The following is a 14409-nucleotide window of genomic DNA, read 5'->3' as shown; positions in this document are numbered from 1 at the left end:
TATCCGAGTTTCCTGCACTGCCTTTGTTGCGCCTCTCGCAGTCCGATCACATTCGACCAGGCGGACAGGTGCTGAGCCACCATATTTCACGTGCAAGCTCTACTCAGACGGTCTAAGTGATTAAACCCGAGCTGGACGAGCTCGCCGGTACCTTCCAACATTATATATATACATATATGTCTTTTTGTTGGCAGCAGTCGCGAGGGCAGAGATGGTGGAAAAAAAATATTGGCCGTTACATTATCGTCACGAGGATCGATGCGATGTATCCTTGTAAATTCAACCTTCGATCCTATTGCCGTGCGATCTTTGTTTTTCCTCTTCCTGTTCCTTCCACTTTGCACTTCGAGTAGCTAAAAACTAATCGTGCGAGAGAAAATGGCGATGAATTTGAAAGAGGCACCTGCCTGTACCGATGTATGTGGGGAAACGTCGGAAGCGGTACGAGTACAGAATATTATAATGAAATAGTTGGATATTAATTGCCGATCTCGTTGGAATGTACCATCACGGTCTGTGATCGAGTGTCACTCATCAACCGCATGAATAAATGGACGATTATTCAATCTGAATTATTAATACAGGCAGATGCAGCGAGGTTAAGTTGGCTTGTCAATGTGACGTTAAATAATTTGTCAGTGCACACGCGTGCGGCAAATTGATCAGTCTTGGCTATTTACCTATGTTTATGTGTACCTATAATACGTTCCTCGTATACTTCACGTCAACCCCATGGAATTTGAGGATATAAACCCTGCAGGGAAAAAATTACAGGAACGCGGATTTTTCCTCAATTTTGCCCTTTATCGGTGAAAAGATTTTTCTTATTGAAATGTTTTTTTTTTTTTTCCTTATCTCGTTACCGGAGGTTTATTTCAGGCTCACACACGCTCGTTACACAGCTCGGATATTCCGCGAATTTTTCGCAATTTGCTAACGGAGTATTCTGATCAATAAGCAAGGTATCGGTGCCCGTCGACCCCCTCGAACGTATCCATAAAGTAGTTTCTGCCTCGGGCAGGGCGAGGGCCGGTTCCCTGCAGGCTCGACGGCCAGAATCCTCGTAAAACACCCTTTCGTCCCTGACGATGACGGTCGTGGAATTGTAAAAAGTTCCGCTCGGTCCGACTAGGACTGTGCTAACGTTGCGAGCACGCAGGGTTCCGCGATCCTGGCGGAGGAAAGGCCGCGGAAGGAAACACGCCGGAGAAATGAAGGATAACAATAAAAAGTTGGACGGTTGATAAATTGGCTCCGAGAAACGGTACGCCGAATAGATATATCTTTGTGTTTGTACGCGTCTGCGTGCGTGTGTGGTGTGTATGTGTTGAGCAATCATTGCTCGGGAGTCATCTTCGATGAATTTACCGTCCCATGTATAATACATAATACATACTTACGTTATACCCGCGTTCATGAACTCATAAATCTCTCCTATCTCCTATATCGCTGAAAACAGCGTGCTTTTACACGATAAATTCGTAAACCTGTAGCGTCTATGCTTGCTGAAAATTCGCCGGAACTACTGAAATTCTCTAAAACTTGGAAAAAAATGTTGAGGCGCGGGATATTTACTAATCTTTGAAAATTCTTCATATATGTTCGTTATCTTAATGATTCATATTCGTCGTGAAATCATAGCGACACGATGGCGGGCAGAAACGAGAGATGAGACCGAAGCTTTCGGAGCTGTCAGTTTCAAGCTCGTGGGGGACGAGATCAGTTTCATAAGACGCGCGGTCTCTTCGCGTGGCTTATCTTTGTTAGTCGCGGCTGTTTCGACCGACGTCACGACGGATCGTTGGAAGTAACGTGGGTCAGTGTCCGTCCGTCACCTGGAATCCCCTCCAAGCTTCAAAATACATGAAATTTTTCAGCTCATCCTATCACCCGTAATCCCATACCTGCTGTACTAGTAATTTCGTATTGTCCAAGTAATTTTGAAAGCCGGGTCAAAGAATTACAGCCAAGCGGAAAATCCCACAAGGCATACGATGTCTATGATTTCAATTGCTAATCAATATTCATACGGCAGGGAATTTTGTTCCGAAACTAATTTGCAATTCCGCAAGTTGTGCAGACTGCAGCGCGTTTTAACCTCGTCCATCATGGCCGGGCATTCGACCCGCTGCTCTTCGCTTTCTCGTATTCCGCTTAACACTCGGGCTGCCGTTTTCTCCCTCTCGGCAGACTCGATACTGTACACACCGTCGGACGTGAACGGGGTTCGAAAAGGGCGAACGCACCAGTGAAGATCCACCCCCGTGAAGGTTGCACACTTACGGCCATCGTGAGAGACTGAAGGATTGCGGAAAATTTCAGGAATATTATTTTGCGGTAAAAATTAGCCCCGTATTAGGAAAAAAATTTTCCTAGCTAAGCTCGGCAAAGCTTTTACAAAATTGGCAATAAACGTCGTTCTCATCTTCCTGCAGCGACTGCTCGAGGGTTGCGTGCCGGATTTTTAAAAGGGAATTCACGCAGCTGGGCTGCAGCCATAACATAAACGACGCAACTTCCACCCAGGGAACCATTACCTGCCACTCTGGAGTTTTGCAAATTATTTTATTCCCTCGCATAAAAACACCGTTTTCCCGGCCTCGCCGTCGCCGGTTTTTATTTTAATTTTTTTAATGAGAGCGTCGCTTCGCTAGCCATTCGGATCTCGTTTTATGCTACTCGCGACAATTTTACCGATCGAAAAGTAAAACCGCTTGACAAATTTCTGCCCCGCACCGTTTTCCGCAATCCTCTTATTTCGCGGGTCGAACGTTGTATTGTAATCGCGTCACGCGTTCTCTGGCAGCTTTTATTTCCGCGATGAAAATACGCGCCATCTGCGTCGATGCCTAACGAACTACAATCCGCGCCCTTTACAGGCTTAACCGAATATCGAAGAGCCAGGGGCGAGTCTTTCTGGAACTCTCTTTGAGGCTTTTCCACCGCACGGAAGGACCGCCAATCCGCAGCGCGGCGATCCGTGCTTTGACTTCAAGTAGTAACGGAATTACCGATCAGACGCTCGGGATGAAACGACGTCAGTAGTAAACAGCCGTAGGCAGCCGGCGAGCCGGCGGATGAAATGCGGGGAAACGATTCCGCCGAATCAAAGTTGATTTCTTTCTCCTTATTCCTTTCTCAGCCTCGGCGCTTTCTTTATTTCGCCAGAAATGTCGATACACGATACAAAAGATTGACGTAAGGCACGGTGTAATAAATATAACGGCAATAATTGTAAGAATAAGACGCGAAACGGAATTGAATTTATTTCCCATGATATATTTTACGGTATCTATTTATATTAAATTATTCACGTTATTTGAATGAATAAATAAATAAATAAATCTCTGTTGGTGCCACGATTATTAGGATTACGCGCTGAGAAATTATTCACTTGGCTTTAATGCAAATTTATTTGTCTGAGGGAAATCTTGTGTATTTCTTTCTTTCTTTTGGGTGTTTTTTTTTTTTTCTTTTGTTTTACTTTTGCTTCCTTTGTTCTGCTCTCCATCCTTTTCCCCAGATGCTCAAGTTTCGCTCAGACTGCCGTAGAACCGGGAATTCAGGCTTATCGTTGCGAAGTGAAAAGAAATCGAGAGACCGAAGAAAAAAAGGGAAAATTGCAGTGGGCACAGGGAGCCTGGTTAGCTGGGTCAGACGTGAATGGCTCGGTGGTATGTACCGGGAATGCTGATATTCATTGGTTTGGTGCATAGCGGAGCATTGAAATGAGGGGGATTGCGGTGGGAGCCGTCTTATCTAAAGTTACCTCAGGTCCGGCTAAAAGCGACCCCACGGGACGCCCCGCCAGCGGGAGAAAGTCGGCACAATAACAATAATCAAAGCTCTTAAGCTCCTAATCCGAAAATATATCACCGGACCAAACGAGTCGAATTTAGCCCTGGTTAAAATATTATTTAACTAATGAAATATCGCCTTGCCTCATTAGCCGTCTGTTTAATTTAAGGAAAAACAACGTAATATCCAGGAGTAACAACGATTTTGCAGAGAACAGTATTATCAGCTTTATGCCTACGTTTTACACACAGCAAAAAACTATTCGTATACCCGTAGAATTAGTATTGGCGCTACGAGCTGCCGGGACGGTGGTTGAAGCCCTTGAGCAGGTGAATAGACAAATAATTATCGGGAAAGCACTTCAATTTCATTCGGTCTAAATCAATGGAAGTTTGAATGAAAGGCTAATATTCAATCGCTGATAGCTTCTCTCTACTTGCATATCTGCGCGGTTGTATAATACAGCGAAATGGCTGGATATGAAAATCGAAAGACAGGATGAGAAGGTAAATTTCCGCGGCATCGATCCCATGTCGTAAAATATTATACACTCCCACGTACGTGATAATAATATCGTGTATTTCCTGTCATAATACGTATACGCACGTGTCCTTTTATACATATACAGGACTAGAAACCTGTAATTTCAATGTCATCCTGCATCAGACGCATGGAACTTGACCCAAGCCAAACCTAAATCGAACGCTCGAGTATTGTTAATAAGTTATTCGTACAGCCTGCGGAATTAAACGGCGGGATTGCAGCGGGGATCTAGGAAATGAAATTTTGGCGCCGTTTAAACAGAAGGTAAAAGAAGAGGCCGACGATTCCCAAAGGAGCCGAGCTTGGTGCTTCCACTTTAAAACTGGGCGCGGATTATCCTGTGAGATTCTCCTCTCTGGCCTCGGTTTTTAGTTCAATTTTAAAATGCATTCTTCGGGGAGTACGAGGAGCGACGCGATGTTTCTGTGGAGTATATAAGCTGCGTTAAGTGCGTTAAGCGTTGTAATATCCTTCCTAATGCCCAATTACCATGCATTATTATCAAGCAGCGCGTATCGTCCCAACTTTAAAGGAGATGAAATTATTATTAAACCATCCTTCCAGCCTCGCGGTTCAAGTGTCGGGCTACGTAATAACTCGGCCATTGTTTTCCCCGGCGAAATACTCTATAAACATGCGGATAATTCTGCAGCGAGAAATTCGCGGAGGCAAATGCCGAATAGTCTGGAATCGGGCGATAATTAGCTCGGCATGCGCGGCCTTACATCGGCAACATCGCAGGAAACCGCGGCTCTACCATTACGTATTGACCTCCTCTCCATTTGACTCCTGTAACGGTGATATCGAAAATTTAAAGCTCGCGAGGCAGCTGCCGATCCTGAGGGAATATCATATGCGATCTAGATTGTGCGGTGCAACGTTGAGAGGCCAAGCGGAGTGTTCCGGGTGATCAAAGACCGTTACGTGTATATATAATATTCTATCAGGAATCCACCCCTGCATGCATGTATAACGTGACGGGATCGAAGCGTGATTTCAGCCGCGCGAAGCTTGTAGTTTATACTCTGTGTAGAGTGTTTAGAAAATTGTAAATTGAATAAACTTTCGGAGCCTATAGAAATACGTAGGCGACTTTGCTCGCCTCATTTTCCGAAATATACACCTTATAACCGTAGCGTTGCCCGCGTCACGTCCGCGTACAACACCGCTAGGCGAAGGCATAATATATTCACTTAAACTTACTTGAAAAGCACTTTGAACTTTTCTCATAAATTTGCGAGATTTTTTTAAATCCGTTGAAGTTCGCATTATATTACTGTTAACGCCTAGTCGCCCCGCTCTCTACCTCGCACACATCCTTCGTTAGCGTCACATTTTCCTCGTTAATACCTCCGACCTCTCGCCACTTCCACCGCTGTACAAGGGCCTTTCACCGAGCGCCTTATACTAGTTCGTTTAAATGATTAAACAAAGATTATCACGGAAATCCTAAAGCCGCACGTGGCTGCCACTTTGCGTGAAAAGCTTCCACGCTTCCCGCGCCCGCGATCTAAGGAGTTATAGTTTATACATTTTCGCCGGAACACGTCCGTCGGCTCCTTTCAGTTCGCAGCTACCATTCACATTCAAACTGCACGTCACTTGATCGGCTCTGAAGTACTACCCCAATCTCGGTAAAAGCTTTTTAGTTTTCGCCTCTTGTTTCAGCTCGTATTAAATTTTGACTTGATCCAAAACTCGCGTTTCTTATTCACCCGTGCTCATTCCACGATGTTACTAACTTCGCTAATCAAGGAATTCTCAATTATTAATAAATGTTTTTTTCACTTTATATACCACTTTACTTGCTGAACAACCTTATTTTTCAAAATTTCCAGCCGGTAGGTGGGTGGATGAGGCTTATTTTTCAGCCCAGTAATTATGCTCGATGCTTGCTCGGTGAATTTATTTTCTCGCAATAAGCAGCCGGGCTTTCACAAAGGCACCTCAGCGTCGTGCAGACATGATAATTGACAAAAACTCGAGTATAGAGTCCCATTAAGTCCGCATAACAATATAATAATACGGCACTGAAGAGCATCAATTATCCGCCTCATTACCGTAAAATTTCGTAATTGTCCGTATGCGCGTCTATACTTTTCACAAACCCCTAATTTACCCTAGCCTATATTTACAATTCTCTCTTACGTTAGCCTTGTCAACAACTAACCGCGTGATGAAATAATTATCAATTTTCTCACACACCCTCGTGCATACCATTAGCACGATACAGATAACGCGTGTATTATTTACCCTTCCACCTTGGGCATTGGCCCTGCAGATTTTCATGATAACGAACGATGATCCACGGGCCAAGCGAGCAGATCGACTTGGTTGGATCTTTGTACCACCGCAAAAGTCTTGTGTGCGGTAGGTGAAGTTTGCAAATGGCCCCGTAAAGTTGGTACGTTCTTTTGTATAATTATAAGTTATACTCTAAAACGTGAATAACAATACCGAGAAGCAATATGCGGTAAAATCTGCGAACCATTGTCCCGCAAACCGAATTCAACGCGATACATAATTTAACGTTTTCGATGAATAGCTCAATAGCTGCGGGGCCGGTGTTTACCCCGGTTATTCATCTAGGTCGATGTAATCTATTGTTCAACCCCGTGAAAGCGGCTCTAGAACGGAGCGGTTTTGCCCCCCCCCCTCTTTTCCCACCCCCGCAGACTTCACCCGGCCATGCGCGGTGAATTCCTGTAACCTGTTCTCGAGTGGTAATTCCAGTTTCAAGTGCAAGGGTATATTATCATCGCGACGTCATGTGCAGGAAGATACGGGATTGCCCTGTGTCTGCGGCTTCTGCGGCTCTCGGGAAGTAAAACCAACGGGGAGCGACCGGTGTGAGTGAGTGAAACCTGCCCTGATTTTCGCCCTGAAGCTTTGGAAGCTTCAAAAACCTCTGAGTTTATTTTTAAATTACGTATCTCCATCAAACTTTGTAAGGGTGGATAAGCGAATGGCTTCAAGCGTACTTCCGCCGACGCTTTTTCGGAAACGATCATCCTCGACCTTCTTTCGAAGGATAATTCACTCCGGAACTTGCGTCTGGTGTACACGTACGAAAGTCGGTCTCCATTGTATGCCAACAATTTCCGCGCTCGTTCGTGCCTAACCAATTATACCTATTTATCATTCATCGTATATTTTTTTTTTGTTTTATTATATTTGCTTTCTGTTATTAATTTTCTTCTCGCGATTTCGCGATTCGCTTTTCACGCGAATACATTCTCCAACCACTGGATTGCACTGCGTTGATGTAATCAAAACCTGGAGTTGATCGGAGTTGAAAAGAGTTTTCTCAATTTCGGATGAAGTTTATACGTCGTGTTCAACTGGGATAAATTTCCAGCGAAATGATCGTCCTATAAGTCTGTGTATATAATTTTAACGTTACATCATATATTATACGCGGTGAATGAAGAATTGAAAAAACAACGAATTCATCTTTACGACGGTGTTTGATATAAATTAAGTTACAATTAAATACGAGAGACGTAGTCCGAAGTGGCAAATTTCAAAGTGCTCAGCCACCTTTGGAACTAAATTCGGGAAGGAGGGAGACTCTATTGTCGCAAAACCAACGAGCAGTTTAATTTGAAATTGGTTTTCTCTCGCCTTCGACAATTTTTTTCCTTTCCTTCTTTTTCTTCTTCTACTGTTTTAGACTTCTTTTTCTCCCCTCATTCTCAGGCTATCTCTAATCTTTCCAATCGATTTAAGTTCAATCACATCTCCCTCCCCTCATTCTCTCCCTTTCACTCCGAATCTCTATCGGCTCCGTAGCTCCTCGCGTACACGTGCCTCCGTATCTCGCCCCCTTGAAATCCGCGAAGAAATCAAGCGATTCTGTTTTTGTTATTCAGTCCAATTTTATTTCCGCTCACCGAATAGCCTAGGCAAACTGGCGGACCTCTGGGCTCGGTGAAAAGCATTCTGCAGTAGAGAATCAAATTCCTAACTTATCCGAATTTTCCCGAGGCCTAATTGGTTCCCTTCGATAGAATCGCACAAGAGCTTCGCAAGCAGAGAACGTCAGTAGTAAAAAGAATGATTCTCGATTTCGGAATTCGACGGTTAGTTTTATACCAACGACAAGACGACGCCTCGTTACAGTTGCTGGCGTTAATTCAATCGACCCCCGAGTTTTAGGCGTAATTTAAACGTTTTACGGAACGCATGCAGCGCGCGATCGCAAAGTGCAGGAAATAAACTCGTTAAATTCCCATTACTTAAAGCACGGCATCGACGACTCGGATTATAATTGAGTCAATACTTCACCCGGCAAGCTCTGCAGCTCCCATTATCTGCTTATGCCGATATATAAACAATAATTAGTTTTATACGAGTTTACCGTGCGAGAATGCGCTCCGGAGGAGCAGGAATAGGAGAGTCTTCGGGCGCGTAGTTATACGTACCTATAAGCGCCGCGATAACTTGGCTCGTTACATTTTGAATACGTACGTGATTGTAATTATATTCATTAGTTTTGCAATATTACAACATGCAGATATTCCCGGAGGCACGTGACATTCGCGAGTTCACGGATGCTGCGATAATTTCCTGTTATATTCTCGTTATGTACCAGCCATACACGTGTGTGGGTGTACGTACATATAATAGCGGGAATACGGCGATGGAAATTCTGCATCGATCGACAAGCCCATGAACGAAATTAACTCCTGCAATAGATATAGTTATGGCTAATATTATCAGAGGGGAAGCGATTGAAGACGGTAAAATTGATCGGAACAAGAAGCGCACACGGATGAAATGTAGAACGAAAAATCGTGATGCACAAGAAAAAAGTTGTCACGTATTTTTGACGTATTAAATATTGAACAAACCGTCAGCCGGGACGTTTCTGTCAAAAGAAGTTTCTTCGAGTCGCGCGCGTGAGGATAATTCACTTTGCTATATATACACACTTTTTTCAGCCCTTTGATATGTATTTTGTACAGCGTTTCGGTACCGGCAGTAATCAGTCCTACCGAGTTTCTGACACGGCACGAATTCTCCGTGGAGTGGTTTGTCGGTTTATTAAATTTCGAATGCTAACAAGACGAGTTGTTATATATTACACAAGGTACTATTTAGAAATAAGATATCGCCGAAAAAGACGACGGTCTTAATGGTTGCCACTCGGAAATTTTACGCTACCGTTTTTATAAAACTTCCCCGGCATGATATTATCATAATTGTACAATGAAAATTCTGGCGAAGTTGAAGCTTCGGAAATAAGAATAAATACGTACGCAGCTATTCGGCTCCCTTCCTTTAACCGGATGGCTACGACAACCCTCCCCAGACATTTTTTCCCTCTAATATCTACCTTTTTCCATCATCTAGTCGGAAAAATCAGGGTGCGTTGTTGTTTTTTTCCGACTTTCTATTTTCTCTGTAGAAAATGCGGACCATACCGTAGCTTTTTAACTTCTTCCGATAAAAAAAAAATTCAGAGAGATATAAATTTTTCAGATTACAATGAGGAAATACTGAGACACGATAAATTGTAGGTACCTTAATTCTAAGTAACCAGGCCAAGTACCATAATAACTATCCAAGATTTTTTAGAAACTAATCTCGCGAGCTGCTGGATGACACGAAAGTGTTTTCTCGGTGCATTGATCGAGTACGACTACGTTGAAGATTGTTTGCCAAAGTACAGAATCGCTTTAACGCGCAACGCTAACTCTGCAGACGTCCCAGGCAATTGCGATCTATATATTATATATACGATGAATTTGGGGATGCGAAATTGCAGCGTAAACACAGTTTCCCCAAGCGAGTAAAGCTTTTCTTCGACTAAAATGAGATCCGTTCCTTTTTGATTCGACATTGTTGTCGTGGATGAATTCCATGCAGCTAGGTTTTATCGCGATATGATACAAAGTTCGTCCTTACCCGAGAACCGCTGTACGTCCTCTACCTTTAATTATACGCGTCGCAAATACACTGTGTAATATACGTACATGCCACACGAGGATCAAAGCAATTGTTCAGTTCGGTTTGCATTATGCAGGCGCGAAAATAGTGCTCTCCATGCCATTTCTGGGGAGAGGAAAGAGCGTCATTGTACGCCTGTCACAGCACCACGGTCACCCGCGGTGGAATCCAATTTACGCAAAAGTTTATCACGCCCTTTGCAATCATAACGTTACAATTTTCAAACAAAGTTCTGACGTGGTTTGTTGTCCGGTCCGACCAACGCTGACAATGATTCAACAGATCACGAGGGTGTGCGAGCATGTAGGAATAACCTGCGCCCTTTGTACTTCTGTACATGAAAACTTCTCAACTCCCCATTGAAATACGTAAACTTTAACATCAATACCTACCGCTCCATCTCGCTGCCACTTCGCTTGATTGAAAAGGGCCGAAATGGCGTGAAACGCGGTGAAAACCAAACAACTTTTGTTATTGGATGCTTAAGCATTTCGAATCTCTATCTAATTGTAAAAGGTATCCACCCGTCTCGCTGTGCGTGTGTTGTGGTAAATTTTAATTCCATTTGCTGCGGTCACTTATAGCTATACGTATATGTGTGTATACGACTCGACGATTAATAATAATACCACTAACGTGTATGTAATACGCTGTACGAACTCTTCGTGCAGAGGTCAATTATCCACACCGAGTACGGAATTTCACCTAAGTCAACGTTGGGGCAAAGGTGGTATAGGATGGATACTTTATGCGGTGGCGGTGTGTAGATTCCTTCGTGTCCGTGAGCAATTTTCGAGTCTAACGACAACGATAATCTATCTCAGGCGTCAGGCCGTCTTATATTGATTGAAGACGAAGTAGATACTCCTGGAGTAGGAAGAAGTGAAAAAAGCGGAAATCTGTCGAAATTTTATCCTATCATACCTGTCCCCTCGAATTATACGTTACTGAATATAGAATTCATCGAGATGGGGCAAAATTGGGCTGGGGGACGTTGAGAAAAACAATGAAAACGAGAGAGACGAAGTATTTCAAGAGCGAATCCCCTCGCAGAAAATACAAAAGGTGTTTTACCAGAAAGCATAGACTTGTATGGATATTAAGGTGTTTCAAAAGAAGATTGCATATTTTTTTTCCCACAAACAGGTTCAAAAGTTGCATATAAGTATAAAGATACGCCTGTTATAATTTCAGCTCTTAATATTAACAATAAGAGGTTGCGCATCCAATTTTTCTATTATCCATGAGAATAACATGTGAAAAATGGTTTTTGCTCCTTCTGACTTTTATAACTGGCTAACGATGCGTTGTACAGAAGATGCACAGACATTTTTTTGTGGAGAATTGAACGCTCTTCAAAAAACGTATGTTGGTACAAGCGTGTGTTCGTACCTAAATGGAACTTTTGAAACTATTTGTGGGAAAAAAAATTACTCCTTTTTTTCCGAAACATCCTAATGTATATTGTAATCAGGGATAAACACGCAGTGATACGACGAGGGCACGAAGCTTCTGATGTTCCAATTTACGCGCAGTCGCGCTGTCTTAGTTTATACTTTTCAAGTGTTAGGTATATGTATATGTATATATGATGCTTGATGACTGCGATAATAATAACGACAACGGTGATAATTACCAGGGATGATCGCCGGATGACGATATTAACGATGATAATAATACCGCGGGAAGAGCACCTACGGTTGTAATGATAATGACGATAATAATGATCGGTGGGTCTAGTCGTCGGATCGGAAGCATCCCGGCGAGCGTCGCGACGACTTGATCCCGGCGCCTGCGCCACCCCCGTAGGTAGCTCAGTTGTTCGCGGGACGTCGAGTGATGAAACTGTGCTCGCTCCCGTCCTTTCCGTTCACCCGACGATACGGCCTGAAAGTGTGCACGCGTATCGCGTGAAAGACAGATTAATCAGCGAGTCAGGTGAAATCGAGGAGGGAGGTGTTCGAGCAGATGACGCTGAATTTCAGCTGCACTCTTTGATCCCGGAATTTTCCCCGGCTCGTAATTTCGGGAATTATTCTAACCCGCGTGAGAATAAAGACAATGATGAAAATGTGAATGAAGACAATGTGAAAAGAATTGAAAAAAAAAAAATAAAACAAATAATCGAGATAATCTTGTAACGGGCTGCAAGAGGCTAGAAGAGGGAGAGTAGAGGTGAAAGAATTCGCGTAGGAGTCGAAAAAATCTGCAGTGCTGCGGGAAAGGCGGAATAAAATCCAGATGACGCAAAGTCCGGTGGTGGTACAATTGAAGGGGAGATAAAATGTTAATTAAATAAACACGCTTACCGCTGGGATCCAGGCGGAGAGGGGGGCAGGGGAGCGGTAACGGAGCAAGGGGGAGAAACAAACTTCGGCATGTTATAGCCGAGATGGCGCGACGTTTTATTATTTTTCTCATTATTATTTCGAACGGTAAGTCCGTGGGAAGTTTGTAAAAACAAACATCATCCAATTAAGCCTGATCGCATGTACCCGGAATTGCGTAAGTTTGTTCCTTGCACGATCGGAAGGAAGGCAATCCGAAATGAAAGAGAACCGTTTGAACTAAATCAAATATAGTTGAAACTATAACCCAAGTTAGCCGCAGGCAAACTTGTAGGCGAACTGCTCTCGAGATCTAAAGTGTACTTGGTGAATCCTCGAAGCGCGAGGTGAAGATTATTGACACTCCCGTTCACAGAGTACTTACCTAGTTTTGTTCAATTAATATCGAGGCGAATCGCCAAAATTCCAGGAACGATCACGAAAGGAGGGCACGAAAGTAGCATCGAAAGTCCTTTCTAATATCTACTAATGTACAGTATGTCACCTGTCTGATGGTATAAGGACGTATATTGTACGACCTTTCACCACGCGTAAAGGTAAAAAGTCGTATTTTTCCCCTTTGTATTTACGCGAAAAACATGAGGATACATTCAGAAACTTTGAGATAAAAAAATGGATCAATTAACTGTAACAGGTCGCAAGTACCGTCGGTTATGCCTTTTCATCACGAAGCTTATGAAGAATAATCACGTTCGCTAATGGTGTAAGGTCGCATGGATCGTTTACGAAAAAATAATCAAAAATGACCGATGCAACCTTATACGATTTATAAATGTGATAAATGAAATATACACGGTATCAACCAAATATACGATCTTTTACCATTATTTATTTGTTCGGATAATTTTAGCGTAGACATGCGTTTTGAGTGCTTTTATAGCGAATAGCGTGAAAAAAATTGTACGCCCTTTTACCACTAAATTTGCCTTTTTCAGGCATACGCGATAAGGATACAATTAGACACGCGATATGATGAATTTACCACACTACACCAGAGCAAACAAAGTTATGCCGAAAGAAAATACGTCTGAGTCACATTTTATGAATCAACAAGGCAATTTATCTGCTGTGCAGGAACGTTCACTTGAATCAATTACCTAATTTACTTACACGTTTTGTTGAGAAAACTGGGTTCTATTTATCAGGAAAAGAGAAAAATGTTTTTCAGTTTGGTCGAGTCTGTAATATAACATTACAGTTGAGTCGGCGAATCGATACGCAGATTGGACTCTGTGCATAAACAAATTGCGATTGGCTGCTGGTTTGATGTGAAATTATTTTTGACGGAGCGATGAATTGACCCCAGTAATGATGTGATATCTCAATATGTGCACGGGAATAACGCATAAGTGAACGCATTACGGTGTAGATATATACAAATTGTAATCAAATCAAATCAAATCAAACCAAAGCCAATTACGTACCGACACAAAGCCAAGACTCGAGCGATCCTATTTCCGCGAAAATCTCACCCTCTTCACCGCTGACTGTGCACCGAGTCACCTTCAAGGCTGTCGGACGATAAAAGGCCCCTCATGTCTGTGATTGCGAATTATACCTTGGTGAAAACAGCGACACGGGCACTGACAATGCGATAAAAGCCAGATTCGAGGTGAGTGTGAGTATTTGCTGAGCATTGTGCAGAAGAGAGGGCGTTACGAGTAAACGAACAACGCGTTAAAAGGTAAAAGCGTGTGTGATACCGCTGAATGGTTGATCAGTGAAACAGAATCAATTACTCGAAATTAAAGACCGGTAATTATGGTGT

General features: G+C 43.1%; 1 protein-coding gene across 5 annotated transcripts in view; it reads left to right on the top strand.

Moving 5' to 3' along the window:
* Positions 1 to 14409, top strand: part of LOC124306730 (kin of IRRE-like protein 1) — a 139316-nt gene that overhangs the window by 101164 nt on the left and 23743 nt on the right. The window contains exon 1 of one of the 5 annotated variants that reach the window (XM_046767677.1): positions 12118 to 12728. The exons of 3 other annotated variants lie outside the window; for them this stretch is intronic. In XM_046767677.1, coding sequence (XP_046623633.1) covers positions 12686 to 12728 — 43 coding nt within the window. In that variant the 5' untranslated portion in view covers positions 12118 to 12685. Of the gene's footprint in view, positions 1 to 12117; positions 12729 to 13942; positions 14326 to 14409 lie in introns of those variants that run through there. One more of the 5 variants, XM_046767683.1, reaches the window with a different exon arrangement.

Source organism: Neodiprion virginianus, chromosome 6 (genome assembly GCF_021901495.1).
Source record: "Neodiprion virginianus isolate iyNeoVirg1 chromosome 6, iyNeoVirg1.1, whole genome shotgun sequence".
NCBI classification, from domain to species: domain Eukaryota; kingdom Metazoa; phylum Arthropoda; class Insecta; order Hymenoptera; family Diprionidae; genus Neodiprion; species Neodiprion virginianus.
This window is presented reverse-complemented; position numbering and strand designations above follow the sequence as displayed.